The sequence below is a fragment of the Dromaius novaehollandiae genome, chromosome 3 (assembly GCF_036370855.1).
Source record: "Dromaius novaehollandiae isolate bDroNov1 chromosome 3, bDroNov1.hap1, whole genome shotgun sequence".
Lineage (NCBI taxonomy): Eukaryota > Metazoa > Chordata > Aves > Casuariiformes > Dromaiidae > Dromaius > Dromaius novaehollandiae.
In genome coordinates, this window is record NC_088100.1 from 4,109,540 (window position 1) to 4,128,642 (window position 19,103).

Sequence of the window (19,103 nt, forward strand, 5' to 3'; positions counted from 1 at the left end):
CTTTCATAAAGCCGCCGCATCAGGAGTCTTGCTCCAGGGATGCCTTTGACCCATGCTGCACAGACAACTCAGGGATGTGCTGCTCAGTGAATAATCCCAGGTCTGTGACAGCCACTTACAAGGCTGGGGCAAACCCCAGCATTCCCAGTCACTGCTGAACAGCACCCGGATTTTTTTGCTGTCCCTGGGGGAGTTCAGGCTCTGCCGTGGCGTGTGCTAGGAAGGGGGTGCAAGAGGTGGGGAGAGCACTCCTCATGTTCACGCTCTCTTTATGGACTGATCCTTCCCTCCTGTGAGCCGGACTCAGCCAGCAGCTAGTGTATGACTCTGACCACGTGCTCAACAGCCAGGCAAGGTTGTTTTTCAGCGTCACCAGGTCCTTGAGAATGAGTCCTGCTTTCCTAGTCAGGCTCTTCTCCCTCTAAACTCCTCCTGACAGGTGTTCTTCTAGCATAGTGTTAAAAAAAAACCTTCCAGTAGGGAATCCCCCCTCACTTGCAGACAGTCTATCCTGGCACATCCCCCTTCTCAGCTCTGCAAAGGCATGAACATCCCAGGTGGCTTAGGAGAGGAGGGCTTTGCTATATGGGAAGGTCTTGTCCAGTGACTCTGAGTCCTGCTTTAGCATCAGTGACCTTGGTGGCCAGGGAGAGAGAAAATGCTGTAAATACTGTAAATACTATTCTACGATCTCAGGCTTCAGGCCCAACTTTTCAGGATTTGTGCTGGGATGCAGCCATCATGCTCTTGAAATGTCTTGGCTGTTCATTCAAATCCCACAGTTGGCAGAGCTTAGCAATGTGGTGCTAAGACAGCAGCAAAAGCTGTCTTAGTGCAGATGCTACAGAAGGCTTCCTTCCTCCAGTCTCACTACCATCGTGCTTACCCCCTCAACGTCCCATGCTCCACACTCTCTAGCACCAGTGGCATTGGTGTTGGGTACAATTACCTTCTGCTGTTTGAAGAAAAAGAGGTTGTGTGCCATAGGCTGGTTCCCCAGCAGCCAGAGGCTGGAAATAGGAAACATTTCCTTCTGGTGGAGGGAGACTAGCTCCCACACATGTTCCTCTTTGGCTCTGGGGTTCAAGTCTGTTTCTGAAATTTTAAACCCCAGGCTACCTGTCTCAGTTCAGATGTTTGGGCCTGTTACCCCAAACCAGTTTGTGAAATTGCCCAGGAAATGCAAAGCTCATAGAAGAGAAAACCACTGCAGTATCTCTCCAGCTCCAGTGAACTCATGGCCAAAGCTAAAGACATTGCTTTCCTTTCTGCTGCACTGCATCATTCCTCGAGGGATCTTTGAGGTCTGCTGAAAGCCATGAGGAGATGAGGACATGCCCCTGTCTTCTCCTAGCCTCACAAAGCAATGCGAACATGTCATCCCTTGAGATACCTTGCAGCTCCGGTGAGTCCATGTGATGTCAAATCACCTCTCAAGACCAAGTGCTGTAACACTGTACCCATCTCTATAGAGAGAGGAAGGTGACTATTCCTATGTGTCTCTGTAGTATCATATCCTAGAATACACACATTTCTGGAGCCCTCAGATATCTCCCTGGATTTGTCCTGAAACTTCCCTTGCTTGGAGCCAGGGCCAGATAAGTCAATCAAAAGGCCTCCACTTACTTTCAAGACCTTTAGCTACATCTGTTCCTACAAGGCTTATTGGACTAGGACCACTTTGGTTTCCAAAAGGAGAGCCCTGACATCAAACCATATTAGCTCAAACATACCTGAAGTAAAAATTCAGTCTGAGCTCAACCTCTTTCTTTCTGTGTAAAGCTATTTAACAGCTTTGATTTAAAACAGGAGGTTTTGCTAGAGGCGACAGCACTAGGTGTCTGAGTACAATTTAAGTAAATAAATAAGTGTAAGATAAGCCCCAGTCTCTCTGCTAAGTATTCATAACTAATTTGGGGGGAATCCATGATAAGACCATGATTGGCTCAGTCCAAGGATGTGAGTACATCCTACGTGTGATAGATGCTGTGACATATCTCTACAGCACCTATCACTTTGATACCCTCTGAAGCAGCCACTGCTACCCAGCCTGCTCCTTTACACAGCACAGAAGATGCTTCCTACATTAAAATCAAAAAAGAGCCATGGTGTTGAAGAGGTCTTTGTTTTTCTTCTGTTTTGGGGGCTGAAGACTTCATGAAATAATTGACAAGTGAAAACATAAACATGATCTCTACAAGCCTGTGTCAAAACTGCAACAGCTCCTGCTACAAAGCTATTCTCTGATGCTGTATTGATTTACCAAGTGAAGATCTGGAAATAAGGATTCTGCAAGCTGTTGGATATCCAGGGAAGCCCCGCAGCCCATGGGAATGCAAAGTGAGACTGCCTGGGCACAACAGCTTGCAAAATCAGGGCCATAATGAATATGCCAATGACACATTCATGAATATATTTGCAAATAAAGAACTGTTGGCCAAGTTCTTACCCTTGGCTAAGCATGGATATATCAGTAACAACCCAGATTTAGGAAAGTTTGACAAATTAGTGTGAGAAAGGGGGGCTATTTAGGACCATCAGTTTTTTATGCTCTGTTTCCCTTCTTTTGGTTGTGATCTTTCAGTCAGTCAGTGAGTGAGCCAGAGAAAAATATTCTGCAACTAGGAAAAGAGAAATAATCACAAAGATGGATTCCTGAAACAATCCCCAGACCAAACAATACAGGTATGTGCCTTTTTAGCCCCTGGTAGACTTAGCTGCAGTGATGCCCTTGCCCCAGATTTCTGCCCCATGTATCTGTTGGAGGTTATCTTATCTGTCAGCAGAATGAAATGCACACCTGCAGCTCTGCCATTTGATCTCACAGTCCCAAGTATCTGCTTAAACCACCAGTGAAAAGGGGATTGAACAAAGACCATAGACGATAACCCGGAGGAGGCAATATGGGTACATGTCCCATTCTGCTGGCATTGCAACCAGAGCAATAATTTCCTGCAGAGGAGCTGGGAACATTACTCTGAAACTATCAATCACAGCTCCTTGCTTTGTATCAGAGCCCCCACGTAATCAGCGCCAAGTTAAAGCAGCATGCAAACATCACAGCTATGGGAATCAGATCCTAAAAATCCTGCAGCATCACGGTTTTATTGTTTTTCTCCAACTATTTGATGAAAGTGACTCTTCTCAAGGAGGAGTTCATTTGTAGGCTTTCTTTAAATAGTGAAAATGATCTCATGATGAAAATCATTTCTGCAATGATTGTGGTTAAGTGCTGGAACAAGTTGCCCTGAGAGGTTGTGGAGTCTCCATCCTTGGAGATTTTCAAAACTCAACCACACGAGGCCATGACTAAACCTCAAAGTTATCCCTGTTGTGAGGGGGCATTTGGTCCAAAGACCCTCAGAGGTCCCTTCCAACCTAAATTATTCTGGGACTTTATGATTCGATTCTCTCCAATGTGTGTTTTGTGAAATAAGTCAGAGGTATTTTTCATGGTTGGTTTAGAGTAAAGCAATCTGTGTTTTAAAGCAACTTTAAACTGGCTTGAAATATAAAATGATTACAGTTTCTCCTACACAGCAGAAAACTGGCACTATCATTCTTTTTAGTAGATAATTCAGCTGCAAATAGTATTTCTCAAAAAACAAGACTTTCTAAAATGAATGTACATTCAAGAATCATCTTACTCAAATGTAAACATTTAAAGAATAGGATTTTGAATTCACGTGAAGGCAAGTATTTTCTCTGATGTGGTGGTGATCATCTCTATGAACTAGGGGTTTTCAAAAAATTTGACTTGACCTTTTGACTTTAAAGGGAATGGGTCTTGGCTAATGCTTCTGAGAATCTTATTCACAAAGAAGTTTTCCAGCAGAAACAAGGAAACAACAAACTAACACCAACTTTGATGAGAAGATGAGGAGTGGGATAGACAAGGAGCTTGTGGCTGCTAGAGAGCATGAACACAGATTGATGTCAGCAGATTGATGTAGTTTAACTCAAAAATGTTAATATAGGCCAAGTAATCCACTTCTCTAACATTCTTGATGTAGTATTGCATTAAGTATTGTGTAATCTAGTTGAGAGCAACTCTTAAGCCTGATCCTGGACCACAGCAATGTTGTGATTAATTAGAAGGTGGAAAAAGTGTCCTGTTGGAGTTCCAGGTTTGGAACCAAGGTAACGATAGACTCTGTCCCAAGAAAGACAGTGTTCTCCATGACTTACTGGTCTACAGAGCTGATAAATGATCTCATGCCATGAATTTAAGCTTTTTAGGGGTCTCTAAAGTGTTGAACAAGCTTGTTTTGTGCTTAGTGACATTCTCCTTAAATAAGCGAGACATGGGCTGAAGATTATTAATTGTTTAATGCTGATAGAAGCAATTAACTAAATGAATGGTAGTTGTACACTGAAGCACATTTACCAGGCAGAAGAGGAAAGAGGTTGCAAGTTAGAAGGATTGAAGTACTTGAGGAACACCCTTCTTGTTGCATTTGATTCATTCTTGGGTATAAACCACATCGAGAAATGCTGAAAGTGAAAAGATTTCAGAAAGCCCTGATAATTCTTCTTCTGAAAATCAGGGCCCCCATGAAAGCCACCAAAATCATGAGAAATTTTGTTTGTGTAGTTGTGATGACCTATGAGGAGGCTGGATTGAGGGAAGGCTTTGGGCACTGCTCACTCAGTCCAATGAGAGGATTTAAAGTGTCCTTGCTTGCTTCTGTTTGGGCCCCAGCTGCTGGCAATCAGAGATTTTTGAGACTTCCTAAGTTGGATGATTGTGCTTAATGTCCACTGGTGGAGTGATGCTCCCTGAATGTGTCCAGTCACGATGGGCTATATCCAGACAAGAGAGCTGAGCAGGGCCAGAGCAGCGACTCCATCCTCCGCACTGCTAAACTGTTAGCCCAGGCCCAGCTTGGTTTTAGCCTAGGGCGCCTAGCAATGGCCCAGACCATTCCTGCATGCCATTCAGGGGTTAGCACAGGCCAGGAACCATTCCCCATAAGCAGTTCTGGATGCAGCCACCTTGTTCTGGAGGAGTTTAATGCTGTGGAAGCAGCCCAACAAGACCGTGGTGTATCAGCACCTGGATGGGGCCCATAGATACTACTTTGATACTCAAACAAGGAACAGTAATTATCCATCTGTGAATTCTTATTGCTAACTGGCAACAGCATAACAAAGAAAAAAATCCTTAACAAATGTTGATATTGGGCATGTTAACTGTGATGGTAACTTTGATTTTGATTTTTTTTAATAGACAGCATTTTACTTTCATGCTCCCCTGTTGCTTGCATGCTGCATCTTATATTCCTTTTATATCCATTAGAATGAAAATAATTCATTAAAATTAAAAAAGTGGGCCAAAGCCTCAGCTGGTGTAAATTGCTAGAGCCCTGTGGATGCCAGCTCACTCCAGCTGAGATCTGGCCTTACATAACCTCGTTTTAAGGGTGCATTCAGGCAGCCTCCGTTTCAAGCCTTCCAGCCGAGTGGTTACACACGTCCTCATTTCCTCCCTTCCAAGGAGTAGGTTTTTAATCTGTAAACACCCTGTGCTCACCACGAATAGGCATGAGGCCCCGTCCAAGAGTTAGCAGCAGCGCTGGTGGATGAGATGGCAGGAGAGTGAACTGCCAGCTGAATAACTCGCCCTGCACTTCTCCTCCCGTGAGCACCAGGTGGAAGTTGATGCCACAGGTTGGTGAGAGAGATGGTGTCCCTCTGTGCGGCACATGGCACCAAGGGCATAACCACGGTCTTGTAGTGTCAAGGCAAAAGACAGCTGTCTGGAGAGAAATGAAGGAGGCTGAGGAGACGCTGGGGCTGTTCTACCCCAGCAGGAGGGAAGGCTTCTGGGGGCAGGCTATAAACCAGGCTGGTCTCTGAACAGAGTTTCCTCGTTGATTGTAAGGACTTGGGCTTCTGCCCGTTCTTGCGTGACTCGCCTCTGCTCTTAACCAGTCTTGGGGAAGGATACATGTACCTGTCACCCCCGCTTCTCTGGTCCTGATAAATCCTACTGAGCCAAAGGCTGCAGCCTACTCAACAGAGTGAACTTCCTGAGCATCTTGCTTCCCTAGAGGTCTGTTTCTTACTTTGCATGCTGAACAAGCTCTCCTGTTTTTCAAGCCAGGGCTGCAATGACCTTTCCCACAGCAGTAGACTTGGTTGCTCTTGGCTAAGTAAAGGTTCCCATACTGAGGTTGCTGGGAGTGATCTAAGTGCCTCAAGTCCTTCTATCTTTCTTTCCATCTTTCGATGTATGTATTCTAGTAAATTGGACAGTTTAAAGGCCTGGATGGGGGCACTGTAACTTCTTCACGCTGCTAAATTATTAGTGTAATGAAGAGTTTGGCCAAGGCTGACTAGCGCTCTCCCAAATGATTCCTGGGCATGGTTCAGAACTGAGCAGGGCCAGAGATCATTCCTGATATAGAGTGTGAAGCCAGATACCTGGTTTTGGAGGATGACAGAATTTAATTCTATGATCAGTCTGGGCCAGTTGGCCTCAGGGGAAGAGAAATTACCCACATCCTTCATTTACTATGGTAGATGTAGTCTGAGATTCCTGACCTTGGGCATCTTTCGGTTGTGTGGAACAGGATATCAGTACTATACTTCCTACAAAACACAGCCCAGAGCCATCAATTCCTGGGCTGATGTGCTTCACCATGCTCCTGTAACCTTTTTATATATCAGCATCGTCTTTGTTTCAAGGCAGCCTGTTGCCTAAGGCTCCCTCCTACGCTTTCTGCTGGTGATATTCAGAGCCACCTCTATAAACTGAATGGTGCCAAGGCACCGGCACTGTCCTGCAATAGTCCACACTGTTAAATTGTCAGCACAGTCCCTGGCAGTTTTGGCCAAGGCCAACCAGAATGGGCATACTCACCCTCTTGGAGTGGGAAGAGAAGTTGCCACGTGGAGGTGAGTCTTACCAGCTGGCCAAGGACAAAGGCTGGTCATTGACCTGCTTTATTTGATGGTATGGACAGAGCCTTTGACTCCATAATTTCTCTGGATGTTTCTGCTGCAGACAGAGACAGCTGTCTGAGACAGCTAAGCGCACTCGGTCATCCACATGAACCATCGTTTTCTGTAGCACTTAGGTTTTTGGTTTTGTTTTTTTTTACAGTAGGAGCCTCTCCTTTTCTTCCTCATGGAGGTAGCCTGATGTTCTCCCCAAAGATTATTTGACCACATTTCTGCAGCCAGTCACTTTGGCTCCTTAAAAATGTACTTTGGCGCAGGGACAGCAGTGACTTTGCCCCACACAGTTTGTGTGCTACTGCGACATACGTAGTAAATAAGCATGAGGGTAATTATACCAACAGGAATTCTGGGAACGCTGCCAGCAGGAAGGGAACAACCAGCCCTCTGTGCATTAAAAAAAAAAAAAATCACCCCTTACCCCCCCCAACCCCAAATTAGCTATATCTCTTGAAGCCACGATGGGACTTGGAGCTAAAAATACATGCATACACACAAATACACACATTTGTATATAAAAATAACTAGCATTCAGAAAATAAAGAGTCCAAAGTTAGGTTCCTGTATCCAAAATTAAGCTCTTAAATAAATAAATCAGACTGCTTTTCAAAAGCACAGAGCAGTGAATGGCTTTCACTGACATAAGAGGAAACGTCGTGTTGCTATAGATTGAAGATCAGGCCTGAATATGGATTTGAAAGTCTAATTATAGACTCCTGTTTGTTACCAGCTTGACCGAGAACAACAAATTTCAGGTGAAATGACATTGATTTTTTTTTCCTCAGAGTTTGTCTGCACTTAACCAGTGTTAGTAAAAGTAGGAAAAAAACCCTCAAGCAAATAAAATACCCCAAAGAAGGTGCAGATATACTGGAATAAAACTGCTTACACCAGTGCTGTACTTTCCCATTTGGAAATAAGTATTAACAGTGTTACAGCTGGGTGAAATTTTATATGGATTAATTAAACAGGTTTTTAGCAGTTGTTAAAAGCCTGCCAGGTAGAAATACTGCTGTCTTCCCGTTACTCCAGCATTTTCTCTGCTGAAAACTGACTGACTGACTGACTGGTGTCAAGGAGAAATGGGTTTTACTTCTGCCCTCTGCTTTTTGTCAGATTTGGGTTTGAAGGATGCTAAAGAGAGAGCAACATATTTTTGCACGGAGGAAAAAAAAAAATCCTTGGTGTGTCATCTCCTGGCTGTGGGCCATGTGGCTCGTCGGCATGGGCCACATGGGAGACTCAGATTCTGTCCCCGGTCTGGCGCTGCCGATGAGCAGAGCCCGTGCGCAACAGCCCAGAGTGTGCCTGCCTCCTGGATGACAGCAAAGCCCTCCTGGCAGGCTCAAAAGGCTGAGTTTTCTCTCTTTTCCGGAGGCAAAATGCAAGGTGTGTTAGGCAAATGGTGCAGGTTAAAGTTGAGAAGCAGATGGGATCAGGGGAATGTTCATTTCCTTCCAGCTGCACATGGTCCTTGGAGCTGTTTTGTTCATTTGGATGGCTGTGATATTTTGCTTGTGATATTTCAGGCCAAAATTATGCCAAGGGACTCCAGAGGTCACAGTCCTGCTTGGTAACTGGATAGGGACAGATATCTCCTGCCAGATCTTCCAGCATGGATCAGATTGGGCATGGTAGGATCTTACCATATCCAGGAAATATATCCATCCTGGGTGTAGGGACATCAGGCGGCAGAGTGGCACTTTGCCTGTGGGGTTTGTGTTGTGGTAGTTCGAGGCCTGAGTTAGCACTAAGAGATCTGGGTTCTGCTATTCACTTGTTAGAGGACTTGGAGGAAAGCCCTTTTGGCTATCTGTGCCTCGGTTTCCCCATCTTTGCAATGGGGATAATGTAGCTGACTTTCATCTGTAAAAGGCTGCGGGCTCAACAGCCAAGAGACTTAGATGTTGTTATCGTTATTGCTGTTGTTCTGGCTGCTGATGGAGACAGGATCTGGGCATACATTAGTCCAATCCATTTTTATGTTCTTTTATGTGTGTTGCCTCCGTGAACAGGTTGCATCTTTTCTTGCTGTGGCCAGTTAGAAATGGACTTGTTTAAACTGCATGGACGGTGCTGAATCCCTAGAGCTCAAAACAAAACAATAATAATAATAATAATTGCAGGACATGTTATCCCTCTGTTAGTTTCTCCCCCCTCAATCTTTTTAGGTGGCCCAATGGCAACAATGGCACCTGGAGTGCTCAAAAAAGCAAAGATGTCCTTAAAAAACACCGCCAACTGGAGACAGCTGGGGGGACTGCAACACGGAAGAGCAGCAGTCTGGAAAGCATGATCTATGAGAAGGGATTGAAAGAAACTGGGTTTTTTTAGTCTGGAGGAAAGGAAACTGAGGAGTTACATGATAACTATGTACAAGCAGGTAAAAGACTGCTGCAGAGAGAGAGGGAATAAATCCTTCTCCTTTCCATGGCTGAAATGATGAGAAATGACCAGCTTAACCTTCAGCAAAGGAGTTTAGGCTTCACATGCTAGGAGGAATGGGAATGGGCTCCCGGAGAGGAGGGAGCCCATGCAAGACTTTTAGGACAGGCTGGGTGAATATCTCTCTGGAGAGAGTTTGGGAGGTGATGCTGTCTTCACCCAAAATGGGCTTGGACAGCTCCTTATAGGCACCCTCGTCTTTATTTTTCAGTGTCTCAGTGTCTCTGATACTATAAAAACCAGTTGCATGCACCTTTTCTCTGCTTTCTCCTTGAGCCGTTACAACTCACTCCCTCCAGCTATGCCTGACAGGGTGAATTATGTTTATTTTATTTCATGTACTCACGAAGGGAAGACCGGCTTCCTGCGTCATTTAGTGGGGCATTTAACAGGTCGCTCCACGGGTATTTCCACCCGGCTCAGGCTCTGCCAGGTCCGTCTCAGCAGCGTGCAGTGTGGGTACAGCAGCTACATGAGTGTCGAGCCCCATCTGGCGGCTTTCCTGGGTCATTTCTTGTGTCCTCTGTTCCTTCTTGTGGGATTTTTTGTCTTCTGTGGTTGTGAGCAGAAAGGAAGGACAACGCGCTTGTGAAAGGGCAGGACTTACAGAGCTACCTCTGCTTCTCTCCCAGCTCCTGGTCCCCAGGCTGCACTTTGGGGATACGGGAGCTATTGAGGCTTATATCCTTTCCTCTCCCTCTTCCTTGCTGTGAGGTCTTGCCCCTGGTGACAAGGAGTGGTCTAATGAGTTTGGTGAGACCCCACTTTGTGGATCTGTGCTGGGAGTCCCTCCCAGCACCTCCAGAAGGCACTTCATCCCGCTTCATGCCAATCTGAGGTGGGACAGACAAACAGTCCTGGGAAGGGATGTTTCTCTCCTTTGACAAACTCAGATGACCAACCCTAGGGTCAATACTAGATAAAATGATTCCCATCCAGAATTTCAGAGCACAAGGTTACAGCCACTGCTCAGGATAAGAAGGAAAGAGAGCCCCAGTATTAGATCATTAGTATCAGCGAGAACTACAGAAGGAGCTGCTAGGAGATGCCTACTTTCTTAAACTCTGTTAGTCTCATGACATACAGGCACTTTGTGCTACCCTGACTTGGTCTTCTCCCTTTACGAAGGTTCACCATTGGGTAACTTGAACAGAAGTGAGTCCCCAGGATGAGGTTTGCAGGCCCTTCGCACGCCTAATGTGGAAGTGGAGCCGGCAGATCTTGTGCTGTCCAAGCACAAGACACCTCCTCTTATTCCAAAGAATCCCAAAGGCTCTATAGCAGGCCAGTGGCAAGTTGTGGCCTTTCACATTCATAGGTCATGCATGTACTGAAGGTGAAGGTGGTGTCTCGTTGCTCTGCCTTTGGTGAAATGGGGGTCAAATCACTGGGCTCTATGAGGGGAGCTCCTTGGGAGAATGCTGAAGTGGCTTAGACAGCTAGCATTTGGTAGGTATCTTCTCCTCCTCCCATCAAGAAAATGAAATGAGAGAGTTGCCTTCTTGTGCAAGTGTTTTGTGTGCATTTCCTACTCCCACGCTTCACATTTGAGTTTTGGTGCAAGTCAGTATTTTCCCACTCTTGCAATACAAAATTCTCAGATTCCCAGATCCTGCAGGAGATGGTGTTAGAGCCAAGGAGACACCTATGTCCATCCCAGACTCCATTTCCCCATACAACCCCCCTCTCCCCATACACTTGACCCACAGCCCCATTCCCCTTGGGTTTTGACGCAAGCCAAAGCCTCACACTTGGTTTTTCCTTCTCTTTGCTGCAGGTATATACGAACCATGTACCTGGGGATCCAGAGTCAGAGGCGGAAGGAACACCAGCTGCGTTTCTACTGGGCTATGATGTACGAATATGCAGACGTAAATATGTTGCGCCTCCTGGAAACTTTCCTGGAGAGCGCCCCTCAACTGGTGCTACAGCTCTGCATAATGATCCAAAAGAACCGTGCAGAAACATTACCATGTAAGTGGTCCCCTTGTACCTCCCTCCCCACCCTCCTGGCTTCCCCCTCTGATCCCTATGCTGAGCTGCCGATGGATGTTTTGTTAACCGTCCATGCTACGCAACCTATTGCATAAGGGGTTGCCACTTTGGACAAATCTCATTCCAGCTCCACACTGCATTCACTTGGTAAATTTCTGCTCATTCTGCTGAGGAAAAACAGTATCAATCAAAATACGAGATTCAGCTCTTCCAAACCCAGTCAAGTCTAGAGAAGTGCTGGTATTATCAGGAGGAGTCAGGCATTCTGTATTACTACTGCAAGTTGCCAGCATTCGTTTTTGTGCTGCCTGACACTGAGCAAACACAGTCCTCCTCTGCCTCAGTTTCCCTCCAAACGTATGTGGAATGATAAAATTGGCCAGACCTGGATTTGTGTTGTGAGGTTCAATGCCTGTGCAATGCTCCGATGGTGTAAAGTATAGAGGAAGGGGCTTGGTTTTATAGATAAAGGCTGTAGGACCATTTTTAAAGAGTGCCCAGGAATTAAAGCTTGATCACTGATACCATGATTCTCAGCAAGTCCAAGAAAAGAGAAAGGGAAGACAGTGGAGAGGACTGTGTAGTGATAGAGATGTTCTAGTGCACTGCAAAGATAGATATGTAGATGAGCCAAGGCTTGGAAGTGACCATAGAGACCAGTTTGCCAATTCTCATGTCCTTTGCTGCAGTGACGTTCTGGAGCACAGGCATTCAGGCCAGCTACAGATTGCAGCTGACAGTGTATGTCCATGTCTCAGTCCCGGGGTGGGCAGCTGTACCAGACCTGTGCCCATTAACAAACTGGTGGCCTGAGGGTCACAAGCTTGAGGGGGAATCGTCCTTTCCAAGGACCAACAGTGATATCAGCTGATGAAATGCTGGGTTGTTCAGCCCCTGCTCAAGCCACACGCAGGGGATAACACTCAGATAACGTTTCCCAAAGACTGCAATGTCTGGCATAACTGAGGAGTCTTCTGGCAGGGGTTGGAACCAGGCAGCTCTTCAGGGTTAAATTTGCTTGTTGGACCAAGGTCACCACTAATATCCTCAGCCAGAGTATCTCTGAGCTTGGACTACTCTCTCCTTCCTCTCAGTCTCAGGGTTGTCCATTGTGGTTGTTTCTAGAGGCCTCCCTTCTCCTATTTATGCAGTCCTATTCTGAAACCTCTCATCACAAGATCTCCAAGCCTCCAAACTGCTGACACAATGATCACACAGATTTTCTACAAGTCCTGCTAGAACTGCTCACATTTGCCATACCTTTTTTCTGCTACTTCTAACAAGTATTATTAACCCTACCAGAAGTATATAAATCATAACCTAGGAGGCTTGCTGGAGCCTTATGCAGACTGTTGGACTCACCACAGAAAGCGCTGGGTGAAGTTCGCTGGCCTCTGTTGCCCAGGAAGTCTGACAACGTGGCCTAATAATCCCTCTAGGCTTTAAAATCCATGACTATTTCAGTTTGCCACTTCCAGGCATGACTGCCTAATCCACTGAACAAGCAGCATCGTTTTTCCCCCCTCCTTCAGCTATGCGGTTCCTCCGTTCCTCCACCAAACTGAACAAGCTGTTCTCTCTTCCAAGGCAGCACACGTCCCTGCCTGGTGCACCTGCCTCCCCGAACCCTGGAGGGCTCTTTCCCTGACGCGCTCCAGCAGCTGAGCTCTCCAGGTCCCCAGTGCACCTTTTCCTCCTCCCTGCGTGCGCCAAAGCTGCTGTAGCGTGTCTTCAGGCTGCCCACCGAGTGGTGGGCCATGCTGAGTGGACGGCAAACACCGCCGAGGGGTATGAGCAGCAGAGAGCTGACTCAGGTGCAAGATTTTCCTAGAGCTCCTCCATGCCAATTCGGTGCGCGTGTCTTCCCCCTCCCAGCCAGTACATTACTATGTAAAAGGATATTAAATGCTGAGAGGAACCATTATGAAAGGGAGCATCAAAGATTTTGCCTTGAAGCAGGCAGAAACCAAAGGAAATGGAGATAGGTATTATTAGGAAGTTGCTGTGTTTAAAAATCAAGTCTCTACTGGTTCATCGTGTCTACATGATCATGGCTTGTTGCACGGTACAGGAAGAGCCTAGTTCTACCTCTAAACAGAAACAGTATCAGCTACATCACTGGGAGACGCAGACTGGCAAACTGGCCCACAGCAGGGCTTATAAACTCAGGTATAGCTCATGCTACTATGTCCAGATGCTGGCTTTTTCCGTATGGTTCATATAGTCCTTTGTGGACTCAGTCAGTCCTAGATTAAGATTAATTTACCATTTTCCATGGCATACATACCCGTAAGCACCAGTTTTCCCTGTTCCTAAGACTGCAATCCCAAGCCTACTGCAGGAAGCTAAGCCAGGCTCTTCTGCAAAAATATCTGCTAATGTCTCCATGTCCTATTTAAGAAGTTTTGGAAAGTGAGTAACTGGAATTGCTATCAGAAAGTTTTATGTTTTCCTCCTTGTTCCCATGCTAGGGTAGCTGTTCAGGTGAGAGGAGTAAATCCACTGGAGATCTTTACTCAAACCCAGAGCATCCCTTTCAAAAAGACAGGGAGAAAACTTCCTTCCCCTCTCCTCCAAAGGCCAAGTTGCCTCCAAAATAGTGGAAGACCAGCCATTGTTGCTACCTACCGCTTCCATGTGAAGTAGGAATTCCTTCCAGTGACTTTCAGTACCATTCAGTACGTGCAAGTACACAAGGAAAATGGGTCTCTACTCACCTGAGAACTAGTATCTCCCTTGTGATCTGACCATCACCAACAGCAGAAGTGCTCGAGTTGGGATTTCAGGTCAAGCCCCAGCCTCAGTAAAGTTTGGGATAGCTCCCCACCGAATTTTCGTGAAGGTCAGGATTTGTTCCTTCATAACATCACTGATACAAGTCAGACTAGATCCCAGCGTAGCTGCCGTTGCCTGATGGCTCTGAAGAGCAGAAAATAGTACACACAAGAAAAGAATTAGAACTCAGTGTACTCAGGCAAGCAGATCTGACATGGAAGATGCACACTGAGGCTACACACAGCTTGAGCTGCAATACTCTGTTCTGTGGCTACTGTGACAAATGGGTCTACGTGCACTCTTGAATACGTAAGTGTAAGGAGCTGGTATTCATATGCAGGCCCTTTGCAAACAATTCATCTCTTACAACTACAGCTGTCTGAGAGAGAGTCAACCCAAAACAGAGTCAATGGACAGTGAGGGAGGAAGGATGCCTCCAAAACATGAATCAGCCCGTGTCCAAAGGTACCTAAGTAGGTGAGATGAGATACCTGCCCTCCAGCAGTACCTTTTTCCAGAGAATCTAGAGGGAACCTAGACAACGCATTTAGACTAAACACAACTATTTAGTTGTCTAGCGTTAGGCAAGAAGTGACAGGACACAGAAGAAGATGCAGCCCTATCCCTTGCTTGCTGTAACTGTCCCCAAGATTTTGTAGGTGATACAATAAAAAGGTGGCCATTTCTCCTGTATTTCTGGACAGTACTTGGCAGAAGACTTCCTTGATGTAACTCAGATAAAAATCACACTGTGTCTTTAGGAGAGAACATAATATTACCAAAAAAAGCCCAACCCAGATCTTCATTTCATAATTACTCCTAGAAGATAATCCACTTCAGTTCTTGGAGAATAAACTGTCCTTAACCCACTTCACCCTGCAGAGGTGCCTGTTCCTCTCCACTGAATGGAAAGGAGCATGTATAACCAGCTTAAAGGAGACATCCAACTTCTGGGCAGCTAATGAGGTGAGAGGGATTCTACTTTTTTAGCATAAATCTCCTCTTAAATAGGTTTTCTTTTACTTAATTTTTTGTGTGGCTACTTTAAGACTTAATAAGATTTAGCAGAACCTCTGATGTCCTTCCACTCCTGTCATGAGTGCTTTATGCAATGCTTTTGCTGGGAATTTGTCTGCCTGAGGCTGCAGTATTCAGTACAGCATTTCTCCCCCTGAAAAGAACTGTCTATCCACCAATGCTTTAGCCGTCTTTTCCAAAACCCTGCTGTTGATCTGAGATTTTCAGCATAAGTCTTCATTATGCAAAGTCCTGTTGAAATCTCTGGGATTTTGAGAGGTGTATGCACTCTCTGCAGCCTGCAATAAGTAGTCTGAAGCTGCTCATACATTTAAGAAAAAACAACATTAGCTTCAGCCTGTCTGGGGGTCACTCTTTGAAGCAGAGTGAAACAAGTTAGGCACTAAAAGGAATTTTAGGCATCTCAGCTGTGGATATCTGTTGGCTGCAGAGTTATCATCGTGGTTATCATGAAGTTATCATGTGTTGGTTGCAGAGTTTGCACATAGGGTAGCCAAATCTTGATGTCCCTCCCAAAGCAAAATCCAGCAAAATCCCCCTTTCCCAGAGGGGTAGATCCCAGACTCTTTTCAGTGATGCCCAGCAATAGGACGAGAGGCAATGGACACAAACTGAAACACAAGAAGTTCTGTCTGAACATACAGAAAAACTCCTTTACTGTGAGGGTGACTGAGCACTGGCACAGGTTGCCCAGGGAGATTGTGGAGTCTCCTTCCTTGGAGATATTCAAAAGCCATCTGGACACAATCCTGGGCAGTGTGCTCCAGGTGACCCTGCTTGAGCAGGGGGGGGTTGGAGCAGATAATCTCCAGAGATCCCTTCCAACCTCAAACATTCTGTGATTCTGTGACCTGCTGCAGCAAGTCCAGTGAAGGGCCGCACAGATGTTGAAGGGATTGGAGCATCTCTCACACAAGGAGAGGCTGAGAGAGCTGGGACTGTTTTGCCTGGAGATGAGAAGGCTCTAGAGGGATCTTATCAATGCATATAAATAGATGATGGGAGGTGCAAAGAGGATGGGGCCAGACTCTTCTCAGTGGTACCCAGTGACAGGAAGAGAGGCCATGGGCACAAACTGAAACACAGGAAGTTCCGTCTGAACATAAGAAAACACTTCCTTACTGTGAGAGTGGTTGAACATTGGAACAGATTGCCCAGAGAGGTGGTGGAGAATCTATCCTGGGAAATGTATTCAAATGCCATCTGGACACAGTCGTGGGCAACCTGGACTTGACCCTGCTTGAGCAGAGGGTTGGCCCAGGTGACCTCCAGAGGTCCCTGCCAACCCCAACTATTCTGTGATTCTGTGACTTAGTTCAGAAAATGTAAGTGGTCTTTGTGGGGAACTGGAGGGAAAGGCATTGGAGGACTAGCATCAGGACTGGGTTAGCCATCGTCCTCACTGCCAAGAGAAGGCGTTCCCAGCTGAGCTGAGTGGGCTCAGGATATGCCAGCCTGAAGTTAAACACTCCTGCACCTGAATGAGAGATTTTTTGTGGGGGTGATAATGAGTTAAAGCTAATGCCGAGGTAAATTTCAGTTAATTTTCCCCTGATGACAGGTTGATAGTTAACCAATAATATACAGTGAATAACGGATATGCTATGAACTACCTACCAGCTGAAATGTCCTATTCATAGGACATATTCATATTCATATTCACAGGATATGAAATATATCCTAAGACACCAGGACTTGTTGAGAAATGGTCTGAGATCTGAAAACAATGCCGTATCTGAAGGACAACAAATGACTGGATTAATTCTCAGTCACTCCTGTTTCCACTCAGACCCCAAAGATCAAAGTAACCTTGGCTGGGGCGGCCAAGTTAGAAAATGAGCCTTCAGCCTTTGGCTGCCCAAGGGTGTGATTTCCAAATGTGATCAGCGCTGGCCTGTACTTAATTTAGGACAGTAAAACTTCCATTGCTCCACTGAAAATGGAGAAGAGAGTAATTAGATTTGAAAATCACTCCGCAGGTAGCACTGCTAACCTTGAATGAGCAATAGAAGTTTGTGCAGGATCCTTCATGCTGGCCTGGGCCGAGCAAGTATGTCCATCGCAGAGCACAGCCAAAACACAGTTCTGGGGTGCCAATGTGCAGGGACCGACACTGGTCATTCATCATCTCCACCATTGCACTGTTAGCATGGACCTGACATGCTTTTGGCTTGGACCAACTGAGCCAAACAATCCCCAGGCACTGCTCGGGAGTTAGCACAGACCAGGGACCATTCCCAGGAGGCAGTTGGGATGCGGCCATCTTGTTTTGGATGACGAGAGATGGGTCAGAGTGTGCCAGTTAGCCGCAGGGCTGGAGAACAATTCCTGCAAATGTCTGTTTCGTAGTAGAGATGCAGCCACAGAGGACTAAAGGTGGGATATGCCATCTTGAAAGGAAAGACATGTTTAGGGGAAAGTGCTTGCTGTGGGGTGCTGCAGCCTGTTTTCCACAGGTGTTTTTCAATATAGACTTAACTCAATATATACATTCCAGCAGTGCCCAAAACATGAATCCAAAAACCAAAGTGCAAATCTCTGTGAACTCATTCTGCAAAATTGTCCCCATTTGTGCAGTCCTATAACCACTATAAATAATCCATGGTTCACCCTTTCTACAGGGGCATTAGATTCCAGATGTCTCGGTACCCAAAAAACAGTATGTCATCTACACTCTATTTTGTATGGGTGAGACATTGAAGCAGGCCTAAGCAAAGTCCTTTTTCTCCAGAAGCAGCAATCCTTATTCCTTTTCTGACCAGGGTATTTTTCTGATACGAAGCAAGATAACAGCAATGTATACTTAAAAATCTTTTCATGGAGTCATAGGTAACAGGATCTGGGGTGGGAGGGAGGTCTGCCAGGGTCAGACTGGCATTTGGCTTAGGCTTTGTGACTGCTCATAGGGAAAATAAGGCCCTAAAACTTTGTTGGTAGGGTTGGAGGCATATTCTCTCTCTCTCCCTCATGTCATTCCTTAGGGAATAAAAGAAATGAGGGATCCATCGCCCAGCTCTGGTTGCCAGTGACAGAAAGAGGGTGAGCAGAAAAGCAGTTGCTCATTGCAGTGTGGGCAGAAGAAAAGGACTCCACCAGTTGTGTGCTTGAGGAAAGGCCTTGGCATATGGGGAGGAATCAGGGTGATCTGCATGGGAAGTTTGCCCTGATTCAACCCCAATTTCCCTTTAAATGTTCATCTGCAAACCAAGGAGACACCTCCCAAAACACGTGGGTAGCTCCAGACATAAAAGTACCTCCCCTGGGAGGCCACTCATATGACTCAGGTGCTTTGCCAGATTGGGGCATATGGCTCTGCTCCTGCCTGCCCCTCCTTCTCACCAAAGCCAGATGACAGAGAGCTATTTGGTGGCCTGCTTGAAATGAGTCGCTGGTCCCAGGCCAATTCCCAGCAGCATCAAAAAGCCATCTCCAGAGCTCCATCCTCCAGACAGAGGATGTCTTGCCCTGGCCTGCCGAGAGCAGGCCAAACCTGAGGCACCCTGGCAGGGAGTAGCATGGGGAAAGCGTGCCCTATCATCAGCCGTCTTGTCCCAGCGCTGTGGGGAAGGACTGGTCCAGCAGCCCTCTGAAGCCAGGGACAGCTTTTTTTAATTTATTTTTTTCCCCCCAAAGGGCTTTGGAGCAAGCCCAGAGAGAGACGTCATTCCTTCTCACTCAGCCCGTCCCCACCTGCAGCTTCTCCGTCCACCGCCTTTCCATAGCTCTCGTTCTGTTATTTTGGAGCAGTGATACAAACCCTTCTGTCTCATATCACGTGCCACCATCACACATTTTACATGGCACGGCCAATAAATATGAGTCACCATTCACGGGACAGCGCTGGCAGGTAGCCAGTGCTGCCAATTTTAGGCTTTGTAGAGTGTGGT

General features: G+C 46.2%; 1 protein-coding gene across 1 annotated transcript in view; it reads left to right on the forward strand.

Moving 5' to 3' along the window:
• Window positions 1-19,103, forward strand: part of XKR6 (XK related 6) — a 221,749-nt gene that overhangs the window by 171,140 nt on the left and 31,506 nt on the right. The window contains exon 2 of the mRNA XM_026115568.2: window positions 11,186-11,382. Coding sequence (XP_025971353.2) covers window positions 11,186-11,382 — 197 coding nt within the window. The remainder of the gene's footprint in view (window positions 1-11,185; window positions 11,383-19,103) is intronic.